At 41.8% G+C, this 27,115-nt stretch overlaps 1 protein-coding gene across 2 annotated transcripts in view; it reads left to right on the forward strand.

Annotated features, from left to right (window-relative positions):
• LOC141803530 (microtubule-associated tumor suppressor 1 homolog A-like) overlaps positions 1-27,115 on the forward strand; it is a 146,302-nt gene that overhangs the window by 46,864 nt on the left and 72,323 nt on the right. For both annotated transcript variants that reach the window (XM_074687636.1, XM_074687644.1), the window contains exon 3: positions 15,651-15,855. In XM_074687636.1, the coding sequence (XP_074543737.1) occupies positions 15,651-15,855 (205 nt within the window). The remainder of the gene's footprint in view (positions 1-15,650; positions 15,856-27,115) is intronic.

The raw sequence follows: 27,115 nt of genomic DNA on the forward strand, positions 1-27,115 counted from the left end.
TCTGTATAACTTCCTTTTTTCAGCAGAATTTTACCTTTCTTCGTAGAAACACATATCACAGTTACTCTTTGTTATCAATACTGAAAACTCTAAATGTCAAGATACTAAATGTTTTCCAACAAAAAGAGAAAAGAAAAGGTGCTGCAGGGTCATACAAATACATGTATCAAAAAACTTAAAGAACTGAGAGCTAAAACCACTTTGAGACACTAGATGGCCTATTTTAGTCATTAACATATAATAAAACAATACAGCACCACGTGACGTGCAGTTTCTACTTATTTTTTACTTACATCTAGAGATATCCGGATCCAGTGATCAATTTCATATTTTTTGTTAAGAAACAAAATAAAAAGTTGTTCACACAGGAGGAATTGATGAGAGGTAATAATGATAATAATAATAAAGAATCAGATCACAGAATCAATAAGGGAATTGGTATCAATAAAAGCTGATCAGTACCTATAGTTAGAATATTAATTCCTCACAGTGACAGTGGAGTAGATGTGCGTTCCATACATTCATGTTTGTGCAGCTCTGCCATGTGTGACCATTATTATTAACCTCATTATTTTAAATCAGCCCGCCTGGGATGTGTTTTATTTGTAACATATAGCTCCATCACTTTGCACATGTAGCTCTGCCCCCCTGATGAAAATCTGTATCTCTGGTATGGATGTCATCAGGGACATTAAAGGATTACATCTATCCCTAAAAACTCTTTCTCTCCAAAATGCTCCTCAGGATCCACGCACCAACCTCAACAGGATCTTCTGAGAGTGAGCAGGTCATTTTCCCAGACAGCTGATTGGTAAGGGGTTGTGCTTTGATACTTGTTGATCTCTGATTCAGAACCCAACCTGCTCCGGAGCAGGGGCCTTTAGCATGAAGCAGTTGACTAATTCCAACAGCTTCAATTAGGATAATCGATAGCATGACGCAAGTTATCAACAGGGTAACTCAACCAAGGTTTGTCTCATCAAGATCCGTGATGTGCATGTAAGAAGGACGGGCTTAGAAACAGCTGCCCAATCGAAATGATTTGTGCAACAAACACAGAGAAGCAGAGTGACCGAGCGCCCCATTTCCCCTGTGAGAAACGTCTGATCATTATTACACTCAACAAAAATATAAACGCACCACTATTGTTTTTGCTCCCATTTTTTATGAGATGGACTTAAAGATGTAAAATTCATTCCAGATAAACCATATTACCATTTCTCTCAAACATTGTTCACAAATCTGTCTAAATGTTTGATAGTGAGCACTTCTGCTTTGCTCAGATAATCCATCCCACCTCACAGGTGTTCCACATCAAGATGCTCATCAGACACCATGATTAGAATAGAATAGAATAGAATAGAATAGAATAGAATAGAATAGAATAGAATAGAATAGAATAGAATAGAAAATACTTTATTTAGTTTAGATTAGTGCACAGGTGTGCCTTAGACTGTCCACAATAAAAGGCCACTCTAAAACGTGCATTTTTTTTGCTTTATTGGGGGTCTGGGGACTCAGGACCAGTCAGTATCTGGTGTGACCACCATTCGCCTCATGCAGTGCAACACATCTTCTTCACATAGAGTTTATCAGTTTGTCAATTGTGGCCTGTGGAATGTTGGTCCACTCCTCTTCAATGGTTGTGCGAAGTTGCTGGATATTAGTGGGAACTGGTTCACGCTGTCTTATACGTCGGTCAAGCACATCCCAAACATGCTCAATGGGTGACATGTCCGGTGAGTATGCTGGCCATGCAAGAACTGGGACATTTTCAGCTTCCAAGAATTGTGTACAGATCCTTGCAACATGGGGCCATGCATTATCTTGCTGAAACATGAGGTGATGTTCATGGATGTATAACACAACAATGGGCCTCAGGATCTCATCACGGTATCTCTGTGCATTCAAAATACCATCAATAGAATGCACCTCAATAGAATGCATCCATAACAGATGTCTGCCCATACCATAACCCCACCACCACCATGGGCCACTCCATCCACAACATTGACATCAGCAAAGCGCTCAACCACACCACGCCACACATGCTGTCTGCTATCTGCCCTGAACAATGTAAACCAAGATTCATCCGTGAAGAGAACTCCTCTCCAACGTGCCAGACACCATCAAATGTGAGCTTTGGCCCCCTCAAGTCTGTTACGGCGGAGTCATGTTAAGACCCCGATGAGGACGACAAGCATGCAGTTGAGGTTCCCTGAGACGGTTTCTGACAGTTTGTGCAGAAATTCTTTGGTTATGCAAACCAATTGTTTCAGCAGCTGTCTGAGTGGCTGGTCTCAGACGATCTTGGAGGTGAACCTGCTGGATGTGGAGGTCCTGGGCTGGTGTGGTTACATGTGGTCTGCGGTTGTGAGGCCAGTTGGATGTACTGCCATATTCTCTGAAACACCTTTGGAGACAGCTTATGGTGGAGAAATGAACATTCAATGCACGCGCAACAGATCTGGTTGACATTCCTGCTGTCAGCATGCCAATTGCACGCTCCCTCAATGCTTGCTGCATCTGTGGCATTGTGCTGTGAGACAAAACTGCACATTTCAGAGTGGCCTTTTATTGTAGGCAGTATAAGGTACACCTGTGCACTAATAATGATGTCAGATCAGCATCTTGATGTAGCACACCTGTGAGGTGGGATGGATTATCTCAGCAAAGCAGAAGTGCTCACTATCAAACATTTGGACTGATTTGTGAACAACATTTGAAAGAAATGGTAACATTGTGTAACAGGAATGAATTTTACATCTTTGAGTCCATCTCATGAAAAATGGTAGCAAAAACAAAAGTGTTGTGATTATATTTTTGTTGAACGTATATATGAAGAGGAAAGAGCCCAAGTAATGGAAAAGGCAACGCCGTGGCGGCTGCCAATCGCAGCCAAAATAGGAGACAACACATAGCGACTGATCAATGGCTCAATCTGATTCTGATCAGGCTCATGAACCTAATTAAACAATATATTATGCAGATGAATAGTGTGTAGTACAATTATCATCTCATTCCTGCTCTTGAGTGAAAAGAGCATGGGGCAAATAATTCATTGTAAAATTTATTGAAAAAAAAAGATAATTTTTATAAAAATTTAGTACAAAATCATCCTTGCTTCTGGTAAGCTGGTCTCTTTCATGTCATAAAATCATGCTACAATTGAGCTTAAAGTTGTCTCCTCAATGGAATCATGTCAAAATACTGAAGTGACATCTGACCCAGATTAACAATTCACAAATCAGCTGGACTAAAATACCCTCCCCTTAAAGAAAGAAATCCCTCAAATGCAATGTATGAAGTGAAGGAATGACATGATAGAATATTGTGCTGTTTCAGCATTACATCCTTTTTATTTTGATAAGCACTTTGCATTTGTATGAAAGGGGCTATAGAAATAAAGTTTGATTTCTTTGATTATCCCTTCCTACTTTAATACCTGTGGGACGGTCATAACACCGCTCCTGCGGGTGGTGTAGTCTACCCTGGGGAGGTAGATAAGTCCGGGGTGCAAGAACCGGTACCTCTCATAAAGCACATCATCAGGTAGATGCGGTGGGTCAGATCAGTAACGGAACAGCCTCTTGCGTCTCAATGCTTGTTATACACGTTGTGCGCCTCAGTCTTCGGAAGCAAAGGACAGTTCATTGTTTCAGAGAAGCTGAGTGGCCAGTGGCAGGGACATTTTATAAGATCAGAGTCAACCACCAACTACCAACTGAACCAGCTTTGTGCTACCAATAAACCAGGGTTAACCCTGAAGTTACCTCGCAAAGACATTAATCCTGCTTCGTTATATAGAAGTGAACCAGCGACATAGGAAGGAAAATCCAGATTTAACCCTGAAGTTACCTTGCTAAAAGAAAATCCAGCTTCATAGTACAGGCCTCTGCTCTGCTGTTGGCCTGAAAATCCAGCACAAAAGTCTTCATCCAGTCCCAGCTTTTAAATCTTAACAAAAGCTTGAACAGAATGAACAAGTTGAAAGGTATTACAAATTCAATACCTTTCTTTTTTTTTTTGTTCAAAAATGAAGGAAGAAGAGATCTGATCTCAGTAACTCTAGTTACTCTCCAAAACTAACCTGTTGCTCAGTTAACTCTTGTGCAGCAGTGTGACCATAATATTTATGATCAGGAGAAGATCTGTGAGCAGCCTCAGACCCTGTTTACACAACAACGTTACAACCCAAAAAGCAAAAAAAAATCAGGGAAAAATCCTGTTTACACAGAAATACTGCCTATGGCAAGGGTCTGCAACCTGTGGCTCTGGAACCTCATGCAAGTTTTTGACTTCTTTGCAGTGGCTTCTTGTAGCTTTAAAAAATAGTATTGATAAAAAGATTTTTTTTCTTACAGAGGATATTGATGATTAGAGACATTGACCCAAACAAAATCTTGTGTTAACATTTTGTTGAGCAAAATATGCATCACATCTGCCAATAAAGCCTGCCACTGCTCCACTTCACTCCTTCCTATTCCTTTAAAGCTCTGGTCTACGATCTGAAACCCAGTTTGGCTGATGAGACACATTTGAAAAACGCTGCCTCACTCACCCCTCCCCTCCGTGTTCCAAGATCCCGCCCCCCAGCTCGTATGGCCCTCCAACAACACGCACCCTCCTAAAGAGCAAGCCGGCCATCAGAAAATGTAACGAACAAGACAATCATCCTCCTTGTAACACACAGTGGTAGCTTTTTCAATTAGACCGGCGCTATCAAAACCATGAATTAGCCGGCGAAGCAGGTCTGGCGTTGCCACTGCCAGCTGATCAGAGCAGAGACGACTGTGGGTGAGACTTTACCTTTCTCGGCGTGTCTTCACCAGCTCAGTTTACAATGCTAAAGATGTGAGGCTAACTTGTGCTAAAATCTATTGACAGTGCCAACCCGTTCCGACCAGCAGCGTTCAGTCATTAGCCAGTACAGGCTCAGACTAACCAGAGTTATTCAGCTGACATCTCCCACTATGGGAAACAAAGTCATTACCTGTTGCGTCGAACAGCTGTTTGCCAGCTTATACGTGAAGGGCAGCCTCGGTTTCCCTGTGACGAGCACAACACACAGCCAAACTCAGTCCAAAATTTCTGTGGTTTTTAAGGAAGCACTCACCAGAGCAGGTAGGCACCTGTATCCACCCTGGAGCGGTCCCGGTGAGTTCATAAGTAGTTCGACATGAGTTCAGCTACAGTAGGAGTAGTAGTATTCACTGTTAAAGATAATTAGTTTGTGTTTAGCCCTGTGTGAAACTGTTGCTGTGAGTGCGCCCGTCCTGTCAGCTGGTTCGTGTCCACGTTAGCTGCTCAGCTGTGTCGAATCAAGCAGGAGGAAAGGAGACGGTAAATGTGAGCAGGTCAGATCAGTTCAGGTTTCTCATCAAGCTATCTACTGAGCTCTGTGTGTACCAAAATCCAAGAGCTGAACAGACAGTCGGTAAGATCACACTTATTTCTTTTGTGGATACAGCAAGGCACTTGTTGTGGTGGTGAGGCACTGTGGCGTGGGGGAGAAATGTTTGTGATTGTGTTGGATCCATGGCCGCTAGTGAGGACTGCCTGAAAGGTCAAACTGAGTGTGTCACTGTTCAGCAGAAACTCAGCTGTCTCTGCGTCAGTCGGTCATCTCTGGCTCCATGACGCTTCGGTAGCTGAGCATCTAGCTGACGTGAGAGGGGTAGTGAGGTGGGATGATGGTGCGAAGCGAGGGAGATAGATTGGATGGACTCATGTACCTATCCGAACCGCGCATGCGTGGTTCGGATAGGTCAACTTGTGTGCAGCTTTGCAGCGGATATACTGAATGGATTTTTTTACGTTCTTTTTAGTCTTTATATTGTGTAGATTGGACCATAGGACCATTACAGCCCTATAACCGGTATTATCAAGATGGACAAAGCTTTCAAATCGTAGACTATTGCTTTAACAGCCAACATGCCAGTTGAAAATACATGCTTGATAGCAAGACATTAGCAAACAATAAAAAATGATTAGTACAACTTATAACATAATAAAATATTTATCTAAATATGCTTGTGTAGCTAAAAAGGAAAAGAGAAAGATAAGATTAAAAAGTAAAGACATTTGTTTTAGTTTACCATAATCATTTGATGTAGGAAAAAAACAGCCACATAATTCAATCAATTAATAAAATGAAATAAGATAAAAGAGGCACGTGTCTTGTAGTAGGGGGAGTGCTGACTGAGCTGAGAGGACCAAAATATCAATCACTAATAGAGTGTTACAATGAGTTAATGAATTTTACAAAGGGTTGCCATGTTGAATCTTTGGATTTAGGATTCTGTTTGGTGGAGCTGGATAGTTTGTCTAGTGAGATGTAGTCCAGCAGAAGATTTTTCCAGTGTATAATAGTTATGGTATGTTGTGATTTCCAGTTTATTAGGATTGTTTTCTTGGCTATAGCCATCGCCACAAGGAGTTATTAATTTTTTTCTGGGTTTAAGTTGACTATTGTCGGGTCTTCTAAGAGGTAGAGAGAGGGGGCCACATGTGGTGACGGGGACATGCTAGCACTGTGTGCAGGCAGTGCTCATGGGAGTTGTAGTGTCTGGTCTCATACTGCAATGGGTTAAGTATTTCAGATGCCATTTCAGAAAACTACAATTGAATAGTTTAACCAGCCAAAGTGGCTACCAGGAGCAACAGTGTTACCCCTCACAGCTAAAATTCACCCGCATTTGGTGGGTGTTAATGTCAAGCCCTGTGCGTACACCCATTTTTAAGCATTACACAGGGGCGGATTTTCACTCCTGTCCCGTCCCACTCCCAGAGAAAAAAATCCAGTCCTGTCCCAATCCCGTAAAATTACTCCCACTCCTGTCCTGTTCCCTTTCGAATAAAACCAAACATGTTGAAATTATGTTGCATTTTTTATTTTAAGTTAAGTGCACTGACATAAAAGGCACTGACTTTAAGTCTCACATACATGACATTCAGTAAGCAAAGTGCGCATATATATATATATATATATTTATATATATATATATATATACACACACACACACACAAACACACACACACAAATATATATATATATTTACACACACACACACACACACACACATATATATATATATATATATATATATATATATATATATATATATATATATATATATATATATATATATATATATATATATATATTAGGGCTGTGACTTTAATGCATTTATTTGATTAATTAATTACGCCGCACATTAACAAGTTTAAAAAATCGCAAAAAACGCAAGATCAACTCATTAGCTACCGGCCATTATCAGAGCATCTTGAATGATCTTTCAAGACCCAAATAATCTTGTTTTCTTCGACCATGTAAACACCAAAGTTACTTAGGAAGAGTGGACTCTCTTCTTTTATGTCCCTCTTCCTGTTTTTGGTGTAAAAAACAGACAAATCAAACTTTTTTGATCACGTTCATCTTGGGCACTCCATCCTTTGATCCTCTCCATGATCTCCGTCGTCTTTTCTCATGATGGCGCCGCTCTTTCTCTCTGTGCTACAGCAGCACATCCTCAGTTGGAGCGTGAGCTGCCTGAACTTTTCTGACTTGCAGCGTCTCTCTGTGTCTCTGTCATCTCACATCTTCTCCTCATATCCATGCTGAGCTCTGGTCTAAAGAGCGCACTGCTGTCACCCACAGTAGTTTATGAGCAGGATTTTGATTGACAAGCTTCACCAGACCCCGCCTCCTTCCGCTGAAAAATATAATTTACTTCTATAGACGCAGTAAACAGTAATCCAATGTCAATGGCAGGGAACACAGACATTTTAATTAATATTGTCCAGTTGGAAAAAAAAAAAAAAAGGATTTAAAAATCTTCTCTTTTTCGTATATTCATTCGAATACATTCATTCACTCATTAGTCAAGAACTATGGTTTTGTAATGCCTAAGAATTAAAATTCTTTATGTGGGGACCTAAAGCCTGGCTCACACTACAGGATTTTAAAAATCTTATAAGATTCTGAAATGGGGCTGTATCTCACACATAAGGAGAATCTTCACAGATCATCTTCTCTTAGATCTTAAGCACGCACTAACTACTAGATTTGAAAATACTGACCACCACACACTACAGGATTATTCGACCAGAGAAAGTGATGGACCACATGTGCTGATCTGAGGTTTTTAGCACACTGATGGGACAGGAGAAGAGAGAAGCTGAGCTGTCTGCAGAAGTGCCTTTCATCCATTACGCACATGCAGAGGGACAGAGGTGAAACTGTTGCTGTATCAGCCAATAATGGCATGATCTCACACCCATCACTGATAAAACAACAGTTTGCTACTGAAAATGGTGTGATTATGTGTTATTTTTAAAGACATTACTGAACTGGCTGGAGTGGGCCAGTGGAGCGCGCAGTCAGCTGACCCGGAGCCTTTCAGTTGCACTTTGAGCCTGCGTTTGTTGTCTGTTGTCCGGTCTCTTATAAGGGGGCTCTCTCTCTCTCTCTCTTGGCTGCTGTCATCCTCAGTGAGAATGAATGTTGTAATCATACAGATAAATATCAAACGTGTTTGAAAATTATCGAGGCAGCTCCGACGAGTGTGTGAGACAATCGTGGGGCTAAAGATTCATCTGTGAACCGCTCACACTAGAAGATAATCTTGGCCGAACGTCGGGGCAGATTTTAGTCCCCGACCAGATTTCTTCCCAGATTGTCGGGAGGACAGAATCTGGGTTAAATCGGGGCAAGAATCCTGTAGTGTGAGCCAGACTTTAAACAGATATAAGATTAAAATGTGATTAATTAGATCAATTAATTACAAATCCTGTAATTAATAAGATTATTTTTGAATCTCTTGACAGCACTATTTAGCACATAACGGCTGATGAATGTACTTGAAAGTAGTGTCCTCAAAAAAACATCTTCTGAACAAAATAAAAAGGATTTTGTTGTTTAAACTTGTGTATGAGAATATTCAATGATTTAGTCTTCTACCAAAATCTGTTTGAATTGAAAAGTGTTGCTTCTGATGTTGAATATTGATGCGATTAAAATGTGATAATTACGATTAATTAATTGGCATAATAAATTTGATTAATTTTTTTCATCAAGTTCCACCACTAATATATATCAGTGTTTTTGTGCAGCAGAAGCCCAGAGCGCTCGCACCAAACACCCCCTCCCTGCTCCTCTGCAGGTTTCCTCTGCACTCAGACTGGGACATATTTTACTTGACCAAAAACACAAATAAACGGACTCCCACCGAAAAAATCTGATATCGGTCTGCATTCACGCTTTATTTAGAGATTTTTCAGCGCATTACTTTCACACAAAGACACCGCTAAACAAAGCTCTAGTTCTCATCGTGTCTCTTCGTCCTGGCAGACTACCTGCGTTTGTTTATATCTGGCACGCCTCACGCAGACTGATACACTAAGCGGCGAGCACCTCGTAGCCAGCTGTGGCTCTGCAGCAGAGGTAATGCCGTTTTACGACACAATTAGAACTAGAGCCTTATTTAGCGGTGTCTTAGTGTTAAAGTAACCCTGTCTGGGCTGAGGGAGGTATGCCTCATCATCAATAAATGTCGCTCCCGCTCCCGCTGTTTTTTTTTCCCGTCCCGTCCCAATCACGGGATTGATAAAAATAATGACTCCCATCCTGCGGGATTCCTGTGGGAATCACGTGACCCACAGGAATTCCTGAAAAACGTCATCCTCTAGTGTACGCTCATCTCAACGCACAGATCGACATTAATCAATTTAAACGTGGGTGTCAGGAAAACTCAAATCTCAATCCAGGTTTGAGTTCACTTAGGCAAGCTTCATGTCAGTGGGCAGTGCGGTGCAGTGAGGGAAATCTGTCTGTGGCGGAAAATAATTTGATCCTATGAGTGCAAAACATTTTCAGAAAGAGAAAAGGGTTGTTTTCAGATCAATATTCACATTATTGAAATTGATATGACACCAAGTATGTTCTTCCGCCAATCTGTAAAATGCATTACTGTGAAAAAGAGCAGCAGAGCGAGCTTTCAGCTGGTTTTTCCGTACAAAAAAATGTGTTTCCTGTATTGGTTTAATTTAATAAATAAATACATAAAAAGATGCTGTCATCAGTTTTTAATGGGCTCTCATGTCCATACTTAAGTCTCTGCAGAGAACATTCAGACGATGCCGAATCAAACTTTAACCCTTTAAAGGAAGCTGTATTGATTGCAGGATTTACTGTGAAAATGATTATTTCACTACTCGCAATATTATATTAACATGACTTGTATGCGAAGAAGTTGACTATTTCATTTCAAAAGACATTCATTTACAGGGGGTGCTAGTGAGCACCATATGGAATAGATGCGTTTCACCCAGGCTGCTCTCAAGTCCTAATTATTTCAGTCAAAAAGTAAATTTTTGGGAGTATTTGCAGACTTTTTTGTTCAATTTTATACTCCTAAATGACTTAACATGACAAAGCCAAAAGCGGACCGTGGCAAGAGGACGGATAAAGCCCCGAATGATGATGAGCTGCCCTCGGAGCAGGATGAGCATGCCGCTGCAGCCACGGAGCCAAGAAACGAAACCCAAACGGTAAACATGCTCTCTGCAATAGAGAATATGAGCAAAAAGATGTCTGACCGGTTTGACATATTAGAAGCATCTCTTGCAACCACCCAAGCTTCTCTGTCGTCTCTCGGGAATTGTGTTTAAGAAATAGAGGAAGCCAGCTCTGATTACGGCCGCCGCCTTTCCACCTTGGAGCAGACATGCACAGAAATGCAAGCAGAAAACACTGCTCTCCGCCTGAAGGTGATAGACCTCGAGGATTGCTCCAGGTGCCAAAATATCAAGATTGTTGGTCCCCCAGAAAAGATTGAGAACAGTCGCCCCACGGAGTTTGTGACGGAGTTTGTCCCTGAGCTCCTAGGTGCAGGTAACTTCACCAAGCCACTTAAATTGATAGTGCTTACCGTGTGGGAAGAGTGGCCTCTGGTAAAGACGCACGCCTGCACGTAATGATCGCCCGGATCCATCACTTCCAGGTGAAGGAGAAGACACTGCAGCTGGCCCGTCAACAATTTCCTCTTCACCACAACGGCAAGGCAGTTCCGATTACCCGGCGGAGGTGATGAAGGAGCGACAAGCTTTTGATGGTGTCCGTAGGAAGATACGGGATGCTGGTGGAAGGTCAGGCTTCGTTTACCCGGCGAAGCTGGGTGTAACCCACAGTGATTTGGACAAGATGTTTTTGTCGCCGCGGGAAGCTGAGGCATTTGTGGAGACTTTGATTTGAACATTGGCTATTCATCCACCTGACTGGGCATTTTCTGGTATGTGGCTTGCTCTATGAGGCATGGACATTTTCATGACTGTTACAGTTTGCTTTTTTGTTTTTATTGCTTGAGAGGGAGCCCTGAGGTTTCAATATTAGCTTAGCTTTAGTTCAACAGTTCATATGGGCTGGCAACTTCCATGTGAGTATTTTGGGTCCATGCTCTCACTTTGTTTGGGAAAGTGGTGCGGGGGGAGGGGGGTAATGTTTTTAAGGTTCTGGTTTGCATTGTACTTTTTATTATTTATTTTTCGTTGGGCTACATGTGTGTACATTGACACAACTGTACTTAGATATGCATCCAAGTTCATTCACACGAGGTGGCGGTGGCATCACTTTTACCAGCTGGAATATAGATAGATAGATAGATAGATAGATAGATAGATAGATAGATAGATAGATAGATAGATGAAATACTTAATTCATCTCTGAATGGAAATTCATGTAGTTTGGGCTAATCCTCCAAAGATTAAAGAATTAAAGACTCTGATGGCTGCAGGGAGGAACGATCTTCGGTATCTCTCAGTCCTGCAGCGCAGAGAGATGAGTCGTCCACTGCTGCTGTTTTTCTGGTCAAGGATGGTGTGAAGTGGGTGATCAGTGTGACGAATGATGGCCTCCACTTTCTTCTGTGTATACCTTTCCACCACAGCCCCCAGTGAGTCCAAACTGGATCCAACCACAGAACTAGCTCTCTTCACCAGTTTTTCCAGTCGCCTTTTGTCCTTCTGCTTTAAAGGGATAGTTCAGAAGCATAGCTTGTTTACATTCCCTACAGCTGAAAGGAGGAGGGGGGACGGAGCGCACTAGCGCTGCGCAGAAGGACACATGACCAGTTAGTTAGGTCCGGATAAATGTTTATATTTCCGAAGACTTAATGCACTTAAAAAATATTTGATGTAGCGTACTCTTAAACTGTGGTATTACTTTTTGATTTGAGTTCTTATAGGCAGAGAAAATAGCCTTTGAATTTGGTACCATCTCTCCCTGTTAGCGCCTATTTCCTCGTCACCATCGATTAAAGTTTGTGTCTTACTGAGGGAGAGGAGACACCTTTCTACTGTATCTAATGTCCTTAGTGGTCACATGGAGCTCATACAACCCCACTTCAAAAAAACTGAACTATCCCTTTAAACTGTTTCCCCAGCAGACTGCACCATAAAACAAAGCACTGGCTACCACGGACTGATAAAACATCTGCAGCAGCTTTCCACAGACATCAATAGATCTGAGCTTCCTTAAAAAAAAGAGACGGCTCTGCCCCTTCTTAAAGAGTGCATCTGTATTAAGGGACCAGTCCAACTTGTTGTCCAGATGTACACCAAGATATTTGTAGGTTGGCACCACCTCCACGTCCACCCCATGGATGTTAACTGGCTGATGGCAGAGCCCAGACTTTCGGAAATCCACAATCATTTCCTTTGTTTTTGAGGTGTTAAGTAGGAGACAATTTCTATGACTCCAGTCACAGAAAGCTTTTATCAGATCCCTGTATTCAGATTCCTGTCCATTTTGGATACACGCCACAATAGCAGTGTCATCGGAGTATTTTTGGATGTGGCAGGACTCAGAGTTGTATTTGAAGTCTGCAGTATAAAGTGTGAATAGGAATGGAGCCAGAACAGTTCCTTGTGGAGCCCCCGTACTGCTCATGACGCATAGACGCAGTTTCCCAACCTGACAAACTGTGGCCTCTCTGTGAGATAGTCTGTGATCCAGGAGACAAAGGATGGGTTCACTCCTATGTCTTTGAGCTTATCTCTCAGTATCATGGGCTGGATGGTGTTAAATGCACTTGAAAAATCAAAGAGCATAATTCTTACATAGGTGCCAGGTTCTTCGAGATAGCACAGGGCACGGTGGAGCATGTATGTAACTGCATCATCCACTCCAATATGATTTCTATATGCAAACTGCAGAGGTTCTAGTGTGTCTTTGACCTCAAGTCTCAACAGACGTAAAAGCAGCCTCTCAAAGGTTTTCATAACATGTGAGGTGAGGGCAACTGGTCTGTAGTCGTTAAGTTCTGCTGGGCATTTGAGTTTTGGTACCGGTACAATACAAGATGTTTTCCACAGAGCCGGGACCTGACCCAACTGTAGACTCAGGTTGAAGATCCTCTGAAGGGTTTCACACAATTGGGCAGCGCAGTCCTTAAGCAGTCTTGGACACACACCATCTGGACCAGCAGCCTTCCCTGAGCACAGTCTTCCTAACTCTAACCTCACTCCTAAAGCTGTGACAGACGGTGACGGTGGAAGAGGCACAGGTGTAAGAGGGGATGTAGCAGGAGTGGTGGAGAGACACAGATGTGTAGAAGGAGCAGCAGTAGAAGAGGAAGTGGTCGCTGTGTCAAACTTGTTGAAAAACTGGTTGAATTCATTTGCACGTTCAACATCACCCACAATTGGCTGCCTTGTCTTTGTGTTATAACCAGAGATGTTATTGATTCCTCTCCACACCTCGCGCATGTTATTATTTTGTAATTTTCTCTCAATGTTCTTTTTATATTTCACCTTAGCCTCCCTTAATCTCCTCTTTAGCACTTTTTGCACCAGTTTGAGCCGTTCTTTGTCGCCATCTCTAAAGGCTTCCTTTTTCTGATTGAGGATATCCTTGATGTCACTTGTGATCCAGGGTTTGTTATTGGAGAAACGGAGTACAGTCTTTGATGGTATGATATTGTCTTTACAGAAGTTGATGTATTCAGTAAAACATGTACAGTAAAACATTCATAAATCATGGTGATCAGATGATCTGTCTGAGGCCAAATTCCTCTTTGATTGACAGTGAAATGAGCCAGTCAGTGATCTTTAAATATAACCCTCCACTGGAGCATTTTCTCAGATTCTGAGGCTTTATCGATCCCCAGCGAGTTTACCTATGTTAAAAAACGATGAGCGTTGAGAGAACACTGGTAAAATCCCTGGAAAAAACACCTGGTTGGTACGACAGGGTCACAGATCATTTTCCTAAAAGGGATGGAGGGCAGAATTGACGCTTTAATAAACAAATTTTTAATGTAGGCCGGAAAAAAGTTAGCTTCCCCGCCTTGACTGAAGCTGGAAGCAGCCGCCACTGTTGCTAAAGGGAACACACCTCATCAATACACACAGCTTTTTGCTGAGCCACATTTTGCTGCACATGTGGGGGCCAGGACATGCCCAGACGGGGACACATGGGTCAAAGGGCGAGGGCTCGATATTGCTGCCTGCAGCTATATTTATTATCTTTACACCAGTCACTGCTGCGGTCACAGACAGCAGAGGGTAGTAGGGGCTACTGTTTTACTGCACCTTCTTTGTTTCAAGTGTAAAGGCAAAATGTTTTAGCAGATTTTTGTAATTTCATTTCACAATTCTCATTCTTAGCTTTGTTTCACAACCTAATGCAATTTATTATTTCACACGTTGTACATTTTCAGCTGTCATGCACTGCTTTTGTGCATTTTATTTTACATTTTTACATTTTCTGCAACTGGTGGCATTTCAACCCATTCGCTGCAAGGAAATGCACCTGATATATTTTATTTTCACTGTTACAATGGATGAAAGGACTGATCCACATTGTTTCTTCTTAGCTCACAGCACAATCCCGGCATGCTGTCTTCACCTTCTTCTCCTCAGCTCACAGAGAACACCGGCCCCAGCATGGGTTAGCATCAACATGCTACAGGCTGCTAACAGAAGAAATCTTGTGTGTAAACAACGCAACCATTGTTACACATGAGACACACACAGGAGCGCAAAAAAAAAAAGATTTCATTGTGTTTTCTCTTTAGTCAACGTGTTGAACCAATTTTTCTACCTTTATTACAGCCTTCACTTCAGTAGCTTTATGTTCTACTATAATTAGGAGGGAGTGAACTGAACTGTGACCTCTGCAGAGCAGTGACACTTTCTGTAAGCTTACCTCGGAAGACGGTCTGAAACAGACAGCAGGCTCTTGGCCACAAACTCTATCCATGTGTGCTGGTGTTTTATATAGGGGGAGGAACATGTGGGGGTGGGGGTGACACACACACGCACAGAAAATTGGTCTGCTCGGAGCTGGGATCCTCTGGGGGAATGTACTACACAATAGCAACTTTTTTCTTACCCCTTGTGTTGCTGCAGCACACTCCCAGTTTTCCCTCCCTCCTCTTTTTCCTTCTCTCTCTTTATTCCTCCTCCCCCTCTGTCTTAACACTCTCTTTTCCTCACTCCTCCCCTCTGCTCCTTCACCGCCTCCTTGACTTCCCCCATTCTACATTTCTGACTCTGGAGAGGGAATGGCAAACACCATGGTCTCGGTGCGCAGCTCCGAGCCGGGGCCCCTGGGCTGGGATGCTGTCACTAAACGTCAGCTCTTCCTGCAGAAAGTCTCAAGTAAGCTGGGGCCCAACGCGAGACAGCAAGGCAGTAAGGGGACCACAGGACCAGCCCCAGCTCCTCCAGTAACAGGCACGAGACCTCCAGGAACCAGGCAGACCCTGAGCGAGGGTTCAACAGCTAGAGATGGAGGACAGAGTGGCGTGGGAGGATCTCCAACAAGACGGAGGCCGAGCCATAGTAAGAGCCTGGGTGAGTGGACACTGTTTTTTTTATGAGTCTGGACATAAATGCTCCCCAGCATGGAGTATGTGTCTGCTTCTTAACTTTTCCCTGTGTGTGTGTGTGTGTGTGTGTGTGTGTGTGTGTGTGTGTGTGTGTGTGTGTGTGTGTGTGTGTGTGTGTGTGTGTTAGAGAAATGGTTCTGTAAGACTCAGGAAATGAGCAGGCTGACACTGCAGAGCTGCCAGTTAAATGCCTTCCACATTCCTCCCCACTACTTACATGTACACACATAAACACACACACACACACACACACACACACACACACACACACACACACACACACACAAACACATACAGTAACAGTACATGCCTTTCTGTCAGCAACAGTGTGCTCGAGCCTGTAAAATTGGCAGTAAATCAGTGTGTGTGTGTTTGTGTGTGTGTGTCTGTGTGTGTCTCTCCTTAGCCTATTTGTTGCATAAGAGCAGAGCTCTTCTGTGCCTTCCGTCACACTCTACAGCGACGCCACATGTAAACTTGTGATAGATGAACTGCGTTGGCGTGTGTTTGTGTGTTTGGTGTGTGCAGTGAGTATTGTGATTAGTGTGTTTACAGAGTCATTTTACCCCTGTAAGCCTAAATAATGTGAGTCTGGTAAATATAAAAATCTAGTTAACAGCTTGCCTCTAAAAAGAGAACCTAATGAATAAGAACATTTATACACACACACACACACACACACAAACACACTTACAGGCATCTTAGAGTGAGCAGTTAACCTTCGGAGCATGTTTTTAGACTGGAGAGAATATGGATCACCTTGAGAAAACCCACTCATGCACAGGGAAAACAAACATGAAATTTCATGGTGGTGCAGTGGTTAAACTGTGCATGAAATTTCACCCTTGAAGGGATAGTTCAGTTTTTTTGAAGTGGGGTTGTATGAGCTCTATGTGACCACTAAGGACATTAGATACAGTAGAAAGGTGTCTCCTCTCCCTCAGTAAGACACAAACTGTAATCAATGGTGACGAGGAAATCGACGCTAACAGGGACAGACCGTAGCAGATTCAAAGGCTATTTTCTCTGCCTACAGGAACTAAAATCAAAAAGTAATACCACAGTTTAAGAGTACGCTACATCAAATATTTTTTAAGTGCATTAAGTCTTCAGAAATATAAACATTTATCTGGACCTAATTAACTGGTCATGTATCCTTCTGCACAGCACTAGTGCGCTCCGTCCCCCCTCCTCCTTTCAACTGTAGGGAATGTAAACAAGCTATGCTTCGGACGCCGGTTGTAGCCTCGTGTAAGTTTGATCAAGTATTGTAATTCTTTTGTTTGTACTCTAAGGATTGTGAGGCAGCGTAGGAAATTCAAAATGAGTGACTATGACAGCAGCGATGAAGTTTCATTCACTTTGGAACCAAAAGGATACCTGTATGAACCGGAGTACACAGAAGAAGAGCTGCTACAGATGGCGACTGAAAGGATTACAGAGGAAACATTCGGGGACACTGGACCTCAAGATAGAGTCGGAAATACTCAGTGGTGTAAATGTCTGAGCTGTGACTCAATGCCCACGGATGCTGAGTGTTACTGCTGTCACGAGTGGAACTTGGTTACAGACACACTTCAGGATTTGTCTGAGGACACTGCTGGCTCTCAAGCCGTCTGTATAACTCATCACACAGATTTCCCTGCTCTTCTGAATTCTGGAGTGTCCTGTAACAGCAACAACAACAACAACAACAGTCGTGGCAGCAGTAACACTCAGCATCTTGATGTCCAGTGTCTGGGATGTTTCCTCTGTATTCCTTTCAGTTGCCATCTGTAGCAGCTCCTCTTCTGTGTAGCTACTTCGGTTCATGCAGGTATCCTTTTGGTTCCAAAGTGAATGGACCTTCATCGTCACTGTCATAGTCACTTATTTTGAATTTCCTGCGCTGCCTCACAATCCTTAGAGAACAAACAAAAGATCCAACAAAAACAAAAACAAACTTACACGAGGCTACAACCGGCGTCCGAAGCATAGCTTGTTTACATTCCCTACAGCTGAAAGGAGGAGGGGGGACGGAGCGCACTAGCGCTGCGCAGAAAGACACATGACCAGTTAGTTAGGTCCGGATAAATGTTTATATTTCCGAAGACTTAATGCACTTAAAAAACATTTGATGCAGCGTACTCTTAAACTGTGGTATTACTTTTTGATTTTAGTTCTTGTAGGCAGAGAAAATAGCCTTTGAATTTGGTACCATCTCTCCCTGTTAGCGTCGATTTCCTCGTCACCATCGATTACATTTTGTGTCTTACTGAGGGAGAGGAGACAAATTTCTACTGTATCTAATGTCCTTAGTGGTCACATAGAGCTCATACAACCCCACTTCAAAAAAACTGAACTATCCCTTTAAGTCTGCTTCGTAGGGCCTTTTCTGCCCTTTTCAAAATAATCATTATCTGCTACAGTTTAGCTGATTAAACACAGATATATTCTCAATATCTCATAAAAAAGTAAATGTTGGTAAGTTTGGGAGTCACACAGAATGATGTTTTTGTGCCGTTTGTCCACTACACGGAGCTCTGACTCCATTCAGTCTTCAGATCACACACCTGTTTTTTCTGTAACGTACAGCCAGGCTACAGTACAGGAGTGGGTGGAGCTTGCTGACAGGTAACTTTATAAAAACACTGTGAAATTAACAATGACTCAACACATCTCCTAATTAATTTTAACTCTCTTTGTCATTTGTCATGCCGAGTGATGCAAGCTTTGTTGTGTCGGTCATGCTTTCCATTTACATTGTGCTAACCTAGCTTAAGTTCCTTCTGTCTGATAAACTGAACACACACAGAAATTTACATTACTCTGTCACACCAAACTCCTATTCAGTACACTCAACATGCTATACACCTCCCAATAGAGCAAAAACAACAGTAGCACTTTATAATACGGCCCGGGTCTTACAGTGTAGTTTCCTGTCTCTTACAGTGTAGTTTCCTCAACTTTTAGGGTAACTTTCCGAAATGTACACGTCATTTCGCAGAACCTGTGTAGTAGTTACACTTGTGTCTTGAAGTCTTAAAGTTGACTTTTCCATGTCTTGATGTGTAGTCTCCTCAACTGTTGGGGTAACTCTCACACATGTACCATGACATATTGCAGTATCTAAGAGGTAGTTCAACTTGCATCTTACAGTGTAAGTCCTAGAGTCTTACAGTGTAGTTTTCTGTGTCTTACCATGAATTTATTAAAACAGTGTTATTTTCCTGGACATAGACTTTTACTGTGCAAACTGTGACGTACCACTTCCTCTTAAGAATCAGCATGTATACAGATAATGTAGACCAATGATTAACTTAACTGCTGTAATGTATTGATGAGTATGTGTTTCACATAATAATGACTAGTCATTATTACATGACGTATGAAACATCTTTATTTTTTTAAACACACAATGGTTGGTAAAATAGTAGCATTTAACCTTCTAAGTTACCCAGCCATTAAGATCACACTTGCCTTTGCTTACTATCTAATTATCCACTAATTCCTGTTATAAATTTCATCAAGCGTAGCGTTATTTCAGGCAGGCCAAAACGTCAAGCTCCAACAGCTTAGTTGTCATTATTAGTGCAGATCAGCTGACAGCTTGGCTGACTCCCGTATACATGTCATAGTATGGCTTTTTGGTTCATGTTTTTCTAGTTTTTTTTTTCTATGTTTGTCCTGTGTCTCTGTGTTTATCTTAGTCATTCTTGTTGAATGTTCAGTGTCTCTTGTTTTTGTCTTCAGTTTGTGCGTCTTGTGGTTTTGGTTTGGTTCTCCTGGTGTTTCCCTTGTGGTTGATTACCCCTCAGTGTATAAAGTCTCTGTTTTCTTTGTTCTTTGTTGGTTCATTGTTTGCTGATGCTGTCTGCGGTTACCTCATGTCTTGTGTGTTCCCTGTTTCTTGGATTTCCTCTTGGGAGTTTTTTTGTTGTTTTTGGTTTTATTTCTCTGGTTTTGAGTTTTTGGATTTACTCTGATTTTGGACTTTAGTTACAGTAAAAGTATTTTAGTTGAAATCTGCGATTGGGTCCTCCTCTTTTGTTTTTTGTTTTTCCCCCTGAGATTCACGACAGAATGAACCAACTCGAAAGGACCCAGCAGATTTTTTGAATTCTATAGATTTTTTTTCCAAAATGTCTTATTTTCAATCATTTTTCCTTGGGCCTGCGTGGACTGTAAAGGGCCAGAGTTGGTCTCCCTGGGAGGGGACCAGACTTGCCATTTTTCCAGACACCCGAGGAGGCCCCCAGTAGAGGCGTGGTGGTCCCCCACGGCCAGCAAGGACCACCAACCCGACCCTGCAACCAGCAGGGCACCAACCACTCCATGCTCCTGAGCACAGCTCTTCCCTCTGGGGTCCTACCCAGCCCTGCTATCCCCCTGGAGGTCCTGCCGCGCACAGCTCTTTGCCAGAGGTCCTGCGGCACGCCTTTTCTTGCCCGGAGGTCCTGCTGAGCACCGTTCAGTGTTTCCGCAGGATTTTAGGAGACTGTGATGGGAGAGTCTCTGACCATCGGCAGTTTTAATGTGTGTACGTTTTTGAGCAGGATGTATCGCCCTTACAGCATGTGAAGTTTGCCAGTTTTCTCATACAGCAGGGATGTCCAACTCGTGCCATGGAGGGCCAAGAGGCTGCAGGTTTTCTTTCCAACCAAGAACTCCACCAGCTGATTCCACTGATTAGCCCCTGCTCTCTGCTTGAAGGTGAGGTAATCAGTGGAATCAGCTGGTGGAGTTCTTGGTTGGAAAGAAAACCTGCGGCCTCTTGGCCCTCCATGGCACGAGTTGGACATCCCTGTCATACAGCAATACGTTGTCAACTACGCTGACCAACTTCCCCTTTCTCAGCTGTCAAACTCACCTGCCTCCTCTGCTGCCCCTGTGTCATTCTCCTGCTCCTCACTCTCTGTCCCTCTAACAGAATCAGCTGTAACTCTCCCTCCTGCTGATTTGAAATATTTCAAAATGCTCATGGTCTGAAAAATGAAGAGTACAAAGTTAGGTGTGATATGTTGGAGTTGCATCAAAAAAGGTGTTTAAACCAGGGCCCTCATTTATCATTGTGCATACATGTTTTTTTTACACGCTCCTTCCCCCGTTTTGTGCATACGCACTTTTCTCTGCCAGATTTGGGATCTATCAAGCCAAAACCTGTCAGGAAAAAGTGTGGACATGTACACCCTTTTTGACCATGGCGTACTGGGATATACACGCTTTCTAAAGGAACAGGAGGAACTGGCGACACAGCTGCTGAGACAGAGAATAGCAGTATGAGAGGGAGAAAGTTGGTCAAATAGAGCGGATTATGAGAACTCTTTTGCACTGGTTATTGATAAAACACAACACACTGAGGTGAGGAGAGATCATGTGATTTTTAAGGGTCAGAGTAATTTTTTATGTTGGCATTGTTTTTGTTTTCAAAGCTTGAAGGTAGTTAGTAATTTAAAAATCAAACACATATTAATAACCCTAAGGTTATAGATTTTATTTGAGACAGCTTTTAACTTGCTAGCTAAAACCATGTGGTAAATGTTTTTGACATACATTTTAAGCTAGCTACCACATGTTTTTTTTAAGGTTGGTTGGGGATGGTTGTCTCACTTCTCAGGGGGTTGGTTATCACACATCTAACAAGCCTTACACCAATAGCTGGTCCAAGAAAGTATGGCTCCAATGTGTTGTCTGCCGGAAATGGACTCACAAAGATTGTGTTCCTGGCAATCCAGGAGCATACATTTGTCAAGTTACTTGTATGCTTCTGGTCATATTTTTCAATAGGGAAATTAGTTCAGAAATAGAATAGAATATAACTTCATTTGTCATTGCAATAAGTACAACGAAAAATACGAAAATACAGTCAGCATGGCAAACATGCTATTGTACATATGTTCTCAGGTGTTCTTATTATGCGCACACACACACACACACACACACACACACACACACACACACACACACACACGCCCATTTTAATGTTGATGTAACAGTCATATTGTGTTGGTGAAATGTTTATGTTTTTGATACAGGCTTTTTCAGCACTGTTATTTAAAGTTCACTTCTTGTTACTCAAACAAATAATCACCTGGTTCAGATTCATGTTTAAAAGACAAGGGGCATTTATAAATAATTTAAGTATTCATTTAAAAGAAAATGGTGTTCCTAGCTTAAAAAATAAACATTTACTTATTGTTTTAAAATACTTGTATTTTTTTCCTGAAACCCCATTGATAACTATTGGGACAACCAACCCCACACCCTGTGACAGCCAACCCCGCCATGGGGTCACTTGTCACAATGTGTCAGTGTCTTTGAGGCTTAATTACCACTTTGTTGGAATAAGTAGAAAAATAAAAGGGATACACATTTCAAGCCAAGGCTTTAAGCTTCCATTTAATGTAGGAATGACAACTGAGAGATGTTTTGATGATGAGCAATTCACACCAGAGTAAAAGGTGTGACAACCAGCCCTGGTCTTCCCTATTGGCATTTACTCAATTTATAATTAGTCTTTATTTCACAGCATTTTTCTTTTGTCATTTACATTTTCCCTTTAAAAAAGTATGAAAAAATCATCACTAGTTTGGAGTGTCAAAAATTGCTCCACCAGATAAATGCAAGCCATTAAAGGACTATTGATGCTATATATTTTCTGTCAATGTAACCATAACTCATACAGTAGTGTCATGTGCTGACTCAACGAGCCCTCTGCTGAGTTGTGTCTTTAAAAGTGTTAGTGAGTACAACTGACTAGAAAGGTTATTTTTACAGACAAAAACAGAAAGTTATTAAAAAAATTATGATCTTCGCAGTTCACACATAAACTCACACTGAATTATGGATATCGTTGAAGTTATCTGCATTGATGTCCTCTTCATCCAGCCCCAGTTAAGACATACTGCAAAGAAAAACAAACAAAAGATGTATGACATGACACAAATGAGGAGCAAGAATAAAGAGTGTTTATATTTTTAACATGAGAAATATTTGAACACAGTATGTCAATAAACTTTAAAAACCTTTCATCCAGCTGTTGAACAGCTGCTCTGGAGCACTGCTGCTGTCCAAGTCCACTATTCTGGCTCATCATCATCATCATCATCATCCCTGTAAAATAGACAAGAAGTATAAGACAAACTTTTTCAATTCCTTTCATGGCCACTTCACAAACAACAGTTTATCTACAATGCTCTATGCTGCTATCACACACTAAGGTGTGGTTAATACCTACAGTAATGTGTATTGAACCCAAATTGTAGGTTTTTATTATTATTATTATTATTATTATTATTATTATTATTATTGTTATTATTATTACTATATCCTCACTACTGTATCATACATTTCTTAGTGAAAATGTAGTTGATGTCCTTTACTTGTACTTCTCGTTTTTCCCTATTGTGATTTGATGAAATCTGCAATATTTACTGTCATCTCCTCAAACGCTGATCTCAAATGGCAGGTTTAAACATGACTAATATCATGAGGACAGCTCTATCTGAGGCTAAAACTCACCGATCAGGAGGAGACTCCAAACAAACGTTTGAAACAGCTGGGGGTAGCCGCCTTGCTATTCCGTGTTTCAGCAGTGTGGATGTTGTTGTATCTTTCTCATAGCTATGAAAACAAGCAGGAGACAACATAAAGGCTTTGTAAAAAATCCCATTCTTGTTGATGAACAACAACTGATGAGCTGTCTGCTAACAGATGGTGCAGAAAGTATGTAAACACAGTTACAGGCAATTAGAAAGCTGCTAGCATTAGCCGTTTGTATCGCTGGCTACCTGATGTATGAATAAAACAAGACAATAAAGTCAGATCACATGATTACCTGTTCAGCAGAAACTCAGCAACATTGGTGTTGCTCTTGAATCCCTTTTAAGGGCAACTCCGTTTTTTTGACACCAGGACCTTATTTATAGGTGTGTGCATGCTCATATACTCACTCAGACAAACATTGTGCAGCTCGGAGTCCTTCAGAAGTTATTCAGATCCAACCGATTTTAGCTGCACTTAGCGGGGGCCATGGCAAGGGAGATTCAGTGTACACGAACGAGGAGCTCCATGAAAGAAGGATGCAGAGGGAGAGAGACAAAGAGCTGGCTCGAGAACAACAAACAGGAGCACGTCCACCACTCAATGTGAACTGGTGGTGCGCTTGTGGACAGTGTTCGCCTATGGCAACAGAAGAGGAGTGTGTTTGTGATAACGATGGATAGCGATGGATGAAAAAATATAGCTGAAATGAGCGATTTTGCAGAGATCATGTCCCACACTGAAGCTCCCTTGCCGTGGCCCCCGCTAAGAGCGGCTAAAATCAGCTGGATCTAAATAACTTCTGAAGAACTCCGAGCTGCACGATGTTTGTCTCAGTGAGCACATGAGCATGCACACACCTTTAAATAAGGTCCAGGTGTCAAAAACACGGAGTTGCCCTTTAACACACAACACAAAAGAACACCAGGCCAAGAACCAAAGGAGATGTCTGCAATGAATCAGGAAATGGTGGTTAGAGGTGGCTCATCTTGTGATTCTGTCATTAACTCATTTAGCTTTTGGTTTTCTCTGATAAACTGTTTGCACTCTTTACTTAGCACTAGCTGTTATTTCCTTGTGCTACTGCTAGCTGCAGCTGCTTCAGTATTTTTCTGCACAGGTTGCAGGTTGTGATGATGGGTGAAGTGAAAAATGTGTTGTCTGAGGACCTTTTCTCCTCTCTTAATGCTCACAGCTCATGTTTAATGTGCGGTAAGCATGTCCTCGTCTTAAACAGAGAAAAACATGTAAACATGTAAAATACAGTAGGCTCTGGGGGAATGCAAGAATCCCCCCTGCAAAACAAAGTGTGTCTCTAATTTGTCGGAAATTAAACATCATCATAGCGGTGGGCGATATGAACTACAATTTATATCAGGGTATTTTCCCTTCATACTGCAATAAATGGGGCGAGCCCGCAAGCTAGTTCAGGCAGTCAACTCGAGCAGCACTGCTATGCACATACCACGTGTCTCACACGTCATAACCATCTTGCAATCACACTCTCTCAATTGGGCGGTCTATTTAAACCGGGAGTCTCTCATCCCTCTCTGCCTGTCAATGCCTTGGCTGCCCTGCGTTTGTAATGCTGCATGTTTCTTTGCCCCCACCACCACCCCAGCAACCACCTGCAGGCTCCGGGGGGGGTATGTTCAGTATGTTTTGCTCATCACTTCTCAATGTCACCATGTAAATTTATTGTGAGGGGTGATGAGGCCGGAGCCTGGACGCCAAACATAAAATATATTTGCTGCTAAATAAACAATTCAAACGTGAGTTGTCTGACTGAACAGTAATATCACGATTTTCCAACATGCAAAAAAGTAAAGTCCTATTAAAACATGATTCAGACTCTGTTCTGTGCTATAGGTGTACACATCCTACCCAGCATGTGGAAAATGTCTAATTCTGTGATAGAAATAGGCCTTTGCCCACAATGTGCTTTTGGAAGAGAAGCTTGTACCATTTCAAGCTTAAAGTGCACTGTACTGGTAAACAAACTGTTTCTGAGGAATGAAGAATGATAACGAACAAAAAAAAAAAATGCATTTTTGCATTTATTTTAACAGAGTGAAAAATTAACACTATTTGGATGCCAATTTACTATTACTAGCTTGCTATCCCATGAGTTTCCTAAATTTATGTTCTGTAAGTTTTCTGAAACCTGTAAGGTTGTCTACTTCTAATAAAGCACTCAAGATTTCTGAGCGTTTATTCTTCCAAACGCTGCTGCCATAATACATGGTATGGCATGAGACATAACATTTCGCTGACGTGATTTTTCCGCCACTATCTTGTTTTTCCAGTCAACAAACAGACAAACACAGAGACACTGACAGATCGGTGACTGAAGAACGTAGTTAGAGTTCAGACTCCGAGGCTGAACCATGGCAAAAAAAAAACTTTTGAGGCAGCTGCTCAGTCTAATGGTTTATCAACCCAGGTCATTTAATGCTGTTTTAAGATATTTATCATCATCACTCACAAGGAGTAAAAACAACCTGTCCCAACAGAACAACATGATGTGGCGCTGGACAGCGCTCAGGCTTCATCCTCAGAACAAGACTCTATCAAAGGCATTTTGTAGCTTCATGTTTAATGAACAAAAATAGTGAAAACAAACTTAGAGCAAACTAGTACAACTTGTTGTACCTTTCCCATCAGAAACACCTACCGACATGACAGTAGCCACTCCGTCTGACGCGCTGTCCACAAATAAGAGCAGGCTGGATATTTATACCTGAACTCCGTCAAAGCTCGGGGAAACTCAGATTTTACGTTGGCACATATTTCACTGATAACGAAAATAATCGAGAAATGTATTAGTTGTGATGCGACGAGCCTCTGAAGCTCGTCAGACCATAAAAAATCATAAGTTAGCCGCACAGTTGTTTGAGCTGTAGGGCTCAAAGTTTGTTAAAAATGCAGTGGCACATAGTCTGGCAACTACGGTATTCATTTTGCTTCAAAATGTTAATTTTAATGCCACTACCTCTATTAAAAATTTGGCTGTATCACAATTAAGGTAATGAGGTTTGGCCATAAACACTTCCCCATCTAAATCTGGAACTTTTTTGCCAAATGGATCAACCCTTTTTGTGCATGTGTATGCAAATTAGCCATGTGCGCTCCGAAAACAGAAGAACGATGTCACGTTGAGAAGTAATGAAGGAATGGGTTGATTGAAGTAATACTGTACATGTCATTATTTTGTAAACCAAAGAAATTCATTAAATCAAGTCATTTAGTGTTTTCAGAGTCATTAAATTGAGCCAAAAGAGGTTCTACATTATGTTTGCGTTCAGATGCAGCAGCAGAGTGCAGACGCTCCCACCGTGCGTGCTGAACTGTTACTTAGTCAGCTACATTAAATTTAGAATAGAACTTTATTTGTCATTGCAACAAGTACAACAAAACTTTAATTAAAATAATGATGAATAATAATTGAGATAATTTCTAAAAATCAAAAAGTAATTAGTATATCAAATTATCTTACCTGATGGCCTGAACACTGCTGGTGAACTTCTGCAGGGCGCGTCGGATGAACAACATGTCATTGTCCCTCTTCTGCAGCTGTTGGTATATCATGTCAAAATGAGGCATGATTTGATGGAACAGCTGCAAGAAAAAAACAAAATCTTCATCCTGCCACATCCTCAGGAATCGAGACGCTTTCCTCACTGTGGTGCTGTCAAATGAGCTGT

This window comes from Halichoeres trimaculatus, unplaced genomic scaffold (genome assembly GCF_033239565.1).
Source record: "Halichoeres trimaculatus isolate MK-OKI-2021-1 unplaced genomic scaffold, fHalTri1.1 fHalTri1_scaffold_2, whole genome shotgun sequence".
NCBI lineage: Eukaryota > Metazoa > Chordata > Actinopteri > Labriformes > Labridae > Halichoeres > Halichoeres trimaculatus.